General features: G+C 35.5%; 1 protein-coding gene across 1 annotated transcript; it reads left to right on the top strand.

Moving 5' to 3' along the window:
• The first annotated feature begins 559 nt into the window (after positions 1 to 559).
• Positions 560 to 2,875, top strand: LOC100806731 (uncharacterized). Its single transcript, XM_003546781.5, has 2 exons — positions 560 to 766; positions 1,049 to 2,875. The coding sequence occupies exons 1-2, from the start codon at positions 676 to 678 to the stop codon at positions 2,602 to 2,604; spliced, it is 1,647 nt and encodes a 548-aa protein (XP_003546829.1). The 5' UTR covers positions 560 to 675; the 3' UTR covers positions 2,605 to 2,875.
• Positions 2,876 to 7,910: the final 5,035 nt, after the last annotated feature.

Below are 7,910 nucleotides of genomic sequence, written 5' to 3' on the forward strand. Positions count from 1 at the left end.
CAAATTACTATACAAATACGTTATTTATAAGAGATCTTATGTTCCCCCAAAGTATTTGAATACTTTCCATTACTGTTTTACTTCCGAAAAATTAATATTTGGTGTGTTAAAACACACGCAAACACACTCACTTTTGGGTTAGAGATGTTGCTTGTGTTTAATATATTTTTTATAAACTCAACAAGAAACATGTAAAAGTACGCACTATATACATACATATTAATTCTTTGGTAGTTGATACAGCGTGTACTTGACACGTTCAATTCAATACGCGTTCCTGCTTTGTTTTGCTTAGTCAAAAATGGCAGCTAGTACTAGTAGCACTGCAAGCTTTAGCTAATAAACGTGAGCAATTCATTATCAACAAGTATTTAAATAGTTGAAAGAAAAACATCGATCCATTCACACAAGCACTTGGTTTAAAAAATATGAGCAAGTTACCTTGACGCGATAAGATTGCTAGGTAATAAGAAGTTTCGTGTGGGAAAACATATTCAGAAATAAGTAAAATAGTATTTCACATTATAAAAAACTTGCACGTTTATAGTTCAATTATATACTATTTGCAACGAGAGAGGAATATGCCTTACATTCGCTATATATAACAACCAATAAACCACATTTATTATCACACAAACGTTACTCAATCTCCTTTTGTCCAAGAAAAACACAACAATGGGGAACCAATCCTCTTCAAACAAGATAGAAACTCTTCCCATCGACACAACATTTAAGCTTCCAGCAAATATACCAGTTTGGCCACAAGGTGCACTCCCCCCCGCGTCCTTCTTGATATTGTAGTGTTATTTTTAACTTCTAATCACGTTTTTTAAAAAACCACATGCAACTGTGATTTTGGTCACAATGCCAAGATTTTTTGACTCAACTACTGTATTACAGTTTCAATTATGATCTTATCAACAGTATTTGTCTGTCATTTCCTATGATGTCAATGACTGCGATAAAATTGCAATGACAACTCTAATCTAAAACCTTACTTCTAATTATGTGTTTCTTAGGCCTTCATGAATTGAAACTTTTCATGTAGGTGGTGGATTTGCTACTGGAACCATCAACATAGGAGGGCTAAAATTGTTTCAAATTTCAACATTCAACAAAGTTTGGAAAACCTTAGAAGGTGGACCAGGTGATGCAGGGGCAGCTTTCTTTGAGCCAGCAGGAATACCTGAGGGATTCTTCACACTAGGCCACTACAGCCAACCCAACAACAAGCCTCTTTTTGGATCAATTCTGGTGGCAAAAGATGAGACATCATCAGGTGACAATAATGGAGCTTTGAAGAAACCAATTGATTACACACTTGTGTGGAGCAGCAAGTCCCAAAAGATCAAGCAAGACAAAGATGGCTATATTTGGCTACCAACAGCACCTGATGGCTACAAAACCTTAGGCCATGTTGTCACCACCACACCTGAGAAGCCTTCACTTGACAAAATCAGGTGTGTTAGGTCAGATCTCACAGACCAGTGTGAGAGAAGCTCATGGATTTGGGGACCAGACAAGAGCAGTGATGAGAAAGGTTTCAATGTTTATGAAGTGAGGCCAAGCAATAGAGGGACTCAAGCTCCTGGTGTGCTTGTAGGAACATTTTTTGCTCATAATGGTGAAATTCCTTCCCCTCTCCCTATTGCTTGTTTGAAGAACACCAACATGAACTTCTCCTCCTCCATGCCTAATTTGCCTCAAGTTAAGGCACTTGTCCAAGCCTATTCTCCATTCATGTACTTGCATCCTGATGAAGAGTTCCAACCTGCTTCCACCAAGTGGTATTTCACAAATGGGGCATTGCTTGTTAAGAAAGGAGAAGAGTCCAAACCTGTGCCAATAGACCCTACAGGTTCTAACCTTCCTCAGGGTGGCAACAATGATGGTGAGTATTGGTTGGACCTTCCTTCTGACAAAGCCAACAAGGAAAGGGTGAAAAAGGGTGATTTCAAGAGTTGCCAAGCCTATGTTCATGCCAAACCCATGTTTGGTGGAACATTCACTGACCTTGTCATGTGGGTTTTCTACCCATTCAATGGGCCTGGAACAGCCAAAGTAGGGCTCATAGATATTCCACTAGGGAAAATAGGAGAACATATTGGAGACTGGGAGCATGTGACACTAAGAGTAAGCAATTTCGATGGAGAACTAAAAAAGGTGTATCTCTCACAACATAGCAATGGTCAATGGGTTGAAGCTTCTCAGCTCGAGTTCCAAAGTGGGAACAAATCAGTGTGCTATTCCTCCTTGAATGGCCATGCCATTTATCCAAAAGCAGGACTTGTCATGCAAGGCCTTGATGGGATTGGAATAAAGAATGAAACTAAGAAGAGTGAGAAGGTGATTGACATGGGTGTTGGTTTTGAAGTTGTTTCTGGTGAGTATTTGGGGTCAGCAATTGTAGAACCACCTTGGTTAAACTTTTTGAGGCAATGGGGTCCAAAAATCACTTATGACATTGCAAAGGAGCTGGACAATTTGGCGAAGGTGTTCCCTGCTTTGGAAGCCCTTGAAGATGGTTTGCCAAATGAGTTGTTGGGACAGGAGGGACCCACAGGACCTAAGCTCAAAAGAAATTGGCAAGGTGATGAGGTTTGAAATGGAAGACTTGGAGAATGGTGGCATTATTGACACCATGCAATTAAAAAAGGAGACTTTAATTTGGTTGGTTTGCACTATCTGTTTTGTATTTTTATAGGGTTCACAACAAACATGTATTTCTTAATAATAACTGACAAAGTTGTTTCTTGTTTGTATTTGCATGCCAGCTTTTTCGGGTGTTCCCACAACATTAAAAAGCATGTGATATTGCTCTTCAAATAGTAGGTAGATGGAGGACAGAAGAAAATTGAAAAGATTTTTGTGTGCACTTGGCTTATAATGATTATTTTCCCCAAAGATATAAATATTTTATCACTAAGTTGGTTTGAGTGGTATTAAATTTAATTTCCTCGAGTAAGATCATGATTTGAGTGATATTAAATTTAGTTTTTTAAAGTAAGATCTTGAGTTCGAGTATCATAAATAAAAGAAATGGATGAGAGAAGATAATTTCATTAAAGGTGATCACCCAAGTTTTATAATAACAATTAATCATTGGTTGAAAAGTTAATGTATCTAATTTCATAAAATAAATGTATCTAATTGTACAAGTCCTAATTATCAAGGTTATGTTAGATAAAATTAATTGAAAAGTTAGCTAAAAAAAGTTAGTTCAAAACTTAAAAGCTAGCTCATAACTGAGAGCTAAAAGTTAAAAAGTATTTGATAAAATTAACTGATGAAATTGTTGACAAGTGTAAACTAATAAAAGAAATAATAAAATCATGATTTGTTTAAAAAAGATAATTAAGAAATTTGATAAATATATTGAAGATAAAAATAAAAATAAATAAAAAATTAGAAGCTAGAAGTTAATATTTTAAAAAATGTTAATAGCATTTAAAAAAATATTAGAAAGTCCTAACAAAAGTTTGATAAAAAATGTTAATAACCTTTAAAAAAATATTAGAAGGTATTAAAAAAGTTTGATAAAAAATGTTAATAACGTTTCAAAAGCTTGTGTACGCTATATTTAATTTTTTTGGGGAGAAAAAAAAAAGAAATGAAAAGGAATAACGTGTGAATGTAAGTAAAGAAGTTGAAGATATTTCTATAAAAGTATCTGTATTTTAAAAGTCAACTAAGAAAGATGCACACCATCTGGTTGGGTCGTTAACGTTCTTTCTCTTCCACATGCATGAGTTTCTTTTAAAATAAAAAAATTAATGACAGATATAGATTGACATAATAGTTTTCATGTTTCCCTTCTCAATCTTTGGTCGAATAGAGAAAGATAATGTCTTTTTTTTTTTTTGGGTAAGGAGACAATGTCTTTATCTAATAGGTTACAGTTTGAACCTATGTAAATACGATTTGAATTAGGAAATTTTCTTTACCTTAAACGCCCCCCTAAATTTTTTGAATAAAAAAAAAGTTTATCCTCGAATTTAAGATTTATACTGAATACTCAGAATTGAGTGGCCACACATGTAGCCCACACTTCAGTGACAACATACCATTTAATTATTAAGAAAATGATAGTTGTGAGACATTTTTTAAATGAATGGTTGTGACATTTCTCCAAGGATCATGAGATGAGATGTGTGACTCTTGATCAAGTCAAGAGACATTTAAAAAGTTAAATCTCTTCGTTAAAAGTCATGAGATTGTCTATAAGTATAACCAATTATCTACATGAAAATGGCTACAACTTGAAAGAGATGACTTTTGATTTTGTCAAACTTGAGAAATTCAATGGAGGGAACTTTCTTTGTTGGCAAAAGAAAATTCACTTCCTTTTTACTACTTTGAAGGTGATGTCTTGAATACTCCAAGGTCAGCAGATAGGGAAGAGGAGACCATGGCTGAAATCCGTGAGAAAAACAAATGGGATAATGATGATTACATTTGCATGAGACACATTTTGAATGGGATGAGCAACAAATTGTTCGATACGTATCAGAATTTTGGATTAGCCAAGAAACTTTGGGAAAAACTTGAAGTAAGATACATGACGGATTGAGGACGCAACCAGTAAGAAATTTCTTGCTAGTCATTTTAATAAGTATAAGATGGTTGATAGTATGCCTGTAATGAAACAAATGCATGAAATTGAATGTATTCTAAATAACTACAAACATCACAATATGCATATGGATGAAACCATCATTGTCTCCTCAATCATTGACAAACTTCCTCCTTCATGGAAAGGCTTTCAATGAAGTCTAAAACTGTTAGATATTAATTAGAAAATTAATAATAACAAGTTTTATGAGCCTTAAATTGTGGAAGATGAAAGTTGTAAGGTTGTAAATTACAAAGTCTTGAATAAACAATTATGTGAGCATTCAGTATTCTTGAATAAGCAAATTATGTGAGTGGTCACTCTATTTTAGTATAAATAGGGGATCATACTCTTGTATTTTGTGTGGCAAATGAAATAAAATTTTCTTCTTCTTCCAACAAAGTGGCATCAGAGCTTGAGTGTTGAGAGAGAAACACTTTGTGAGTTGAGAGATGGCAAACAATGGCTTGAGTATGTTTCATGGTGTTGGCATATGAGATTTGAGCACTTGAATTTTGGAGCACTAAAATCCTTAGGAGAGGAGAAGATGGTGAAAGGGATGCCTCACATCAACCATCCTAATCAATTGTGTGAAACATGTCTCTTTGGAAAGCATGCAAGAAGGAGTTTTCCAAAAGAAGCTAATTCAAGAGCAAAGGAGCCTCTCCAACTTGTTTACACCGATGTGTGTGGCCCAATCAATCCTCCTTCATGTGGTAACAATAAATATTTCTTGCTTTTTATTGATGATTATAGTAGAAAGACTTGAGTTTATTTTCTAAAGAAAAAATCTGAGGCATTTGTAGCTTTTAAAAATTTTAAAGCTCTTGTGGAAAAGGAGAGTGATTATGTAATCAAAGCTCTAAGATCCGATAGAGGTGGCGAATTCACATCAAAAGAATTTAATGAATTTTGTAAAAAATATGGGATTCGTCGCCCTCTAACGGTTCCTAGATCTCCACAACAAAATGGGGTAGCGGAGAGAAAAAATAGAACTATTCTTAATATGACTAGATTTATGTTGAAGGCTAAAAATATGCCAAAGGAATTTTGGGCCAAAGCTGTTGCATGTGCCGTTTATTTGTCCAATCGCTCCCCAACAAAGAATGTCAAAGATCAAACACCACAAGAAGCATGGAGTGGAGTGAAGCCAAGAGTTGATCACTTGAGAGTATTTGGGAGCATTGCATATGCTCATGTACCCGACCAAGGAAGATTCAAGCTTGATGATCGAAGTGAGAAACATGTGTTCATTGGCTATGATGCAAGCTCAAAAGGCTACAAATTGTACAATCCAAACAATGGAAAAACAATTGTGAGCCGAGATGTCGAGTTCTATGAAGAAGGCACATGGAATTGGGAGGAGAAAGAAGACACTTATGATTTTTTCCCGTACTTTGAAGAAATAGATGAAGAAGCCTTGACTCCAAATGATTCAACTCCAGCACTTTCACCAACTCCTTCAACCAATGAAGCCTCATCATCTTCCGAAGGGAGTTCAAGTGAAAGGCCAAGAAGAATGAGAAATATTCAAGAATTATATGATGAAACTGAAGTTATAAATGATTTGTTTTGTCTTTTTGTTGATAGTGAACCCTTAAACTTTGATGAAGCAATGAAAGACAAAAGGTGGAGACAAGCCATGGAAGAAGAAATCAAAGCCATTGAGAAGAACAACACTTGGGAGTTATCAAGCCTTCCCAAAGGTCATGAAGCAATTGGAGTCAAATGGGTGTTCAAAATCAAGAAGAATGCAAAAGGAGAGGTTGAGAGACACAAAGCAAGACTTGTAGCTAAAGGTTATAAGCAACAATATGGAGTTGATTATGATGAAGTGTTTGCACCGGTTGCCCGCATGGAAACCATTCGTCTTTTTATTTCCTTGGCAGCTCAAATGAAGTGGAGAATTTTTTAGCTTGATGTAAAATCAGCATTTCTAAATGGCTATCTTGAAGAAGATGTCTATGTTGAACAACCAATGGGTTTTGTCATCGAAGGTCAAGAAGGAAAAGTCTTGAAATTGAACAAGGCGTTGTATGGTTTAAAGCAAGCACCGAGGGCATGGAATACTCGCATTGACAAGTACTTCCAAGACAATGAGTTTGTCCGTTGTCAAAATGAGTATGCTCTTTATGTTAAAAATTTTAATAATGGTGATGTCTTATTTATTTGTCTTTATGTGGATGACCTTATCTTTATCGGCAATAACCCAAATTTGTTTGAAGACTTCAAGGAGTCCATGTCTCGTGAATTTGATATGATAGATATGGGACTCATGTCATATTACTTGGGAATGGAAGTGAAGCAAATGGAGAATGATATCTTTGTCTCACAAGAAAGCTACACAAAAGAAGTGTTGAAGAAATTTAATATGCTTGATTGCAATCCCGTGAACACACCTATGGAAGGTGGCTTGAAGTTATCAAAGTTTGATGAAGGAGAGAAGGTAGACTCCACGGTCTTCAAGAGTCTTGTGGGGAGTTTAAGGTATCTAACCAATACAAGGCCCGATATTCTATATGCGGTGGGAGTTGTGTGTCGCTTTATGGAGGCTCCTACCTCTCCTCATCTAAAAGCCGCAAAAAGAATTCTTCGTTACTTGAAAGGTACAATTGATTTTGGATTGTTTTATTCTCCCTCCAATAACAATAAGCTTGTGGGATTTTGTGATAGTGATTTTGCCGGAGATGTTGATGATAGAAAAAGTACTACCGGATTTGTATTTTTTATGGGTGATTGTGTTTTTACATGGAGTTCTAAGAAGCAAGGCATTGTGACACTTTCTACTTGTGAAGTCGAGTATGTAGCTGCAACTTCTTGCACATGTCATGCCATTTGGCTAAGAAGATTGTTGGAGGAACTTCAGTTGTTGAAAAAGGAAAGCACAAAGATCTATGTTGATAATAGATCTGCACAAGAGCTTGCCAAGAATCCGGTGTTCCATGAACGAAGTAAGCATATAGATACAAGGTATCATTTCATTAGAGAGTGCATTACCAAGAAAGAAGTAGAATTGACTCATGTGAAAACTCAAGATCAAGTTGCGGATATTTTCACCAAGCCTCTCAAATTTGAAGATTTTCGAAGATTGCGAGCAAGACTTGGTGTGCAGAAGAATTTTCCAATTAAGGGAGGATGTTAGATATTAATTAGAATAATAATAATAACAAGTTTTATGAGCCTTAAATTGTGGAAGATGAAAGTTGTAAGGTTGTAAGTTACAAAGTTTTGAATAAGCAATTATGTGAGCATTCAGTATTCTTGAATAAGCAAATTATGTGAGTGGTCACTCTATTTT

The sequence above is a fragment of the Glycine max genome, chromosome 15, assembly GCF_000004515.6.
Source record: "Glycine max cultivar Williams 82 chromosome 15, Glycine_max_v4.0, whole genome shotgun sequence".
In the NCBI taxonomy this organism is placed as follows: Eukaryota; Viridiplantae; Streptophyta; class Magnoliopsida; order Fabales; family Fabaceae; genus Glycine; species Glycine max.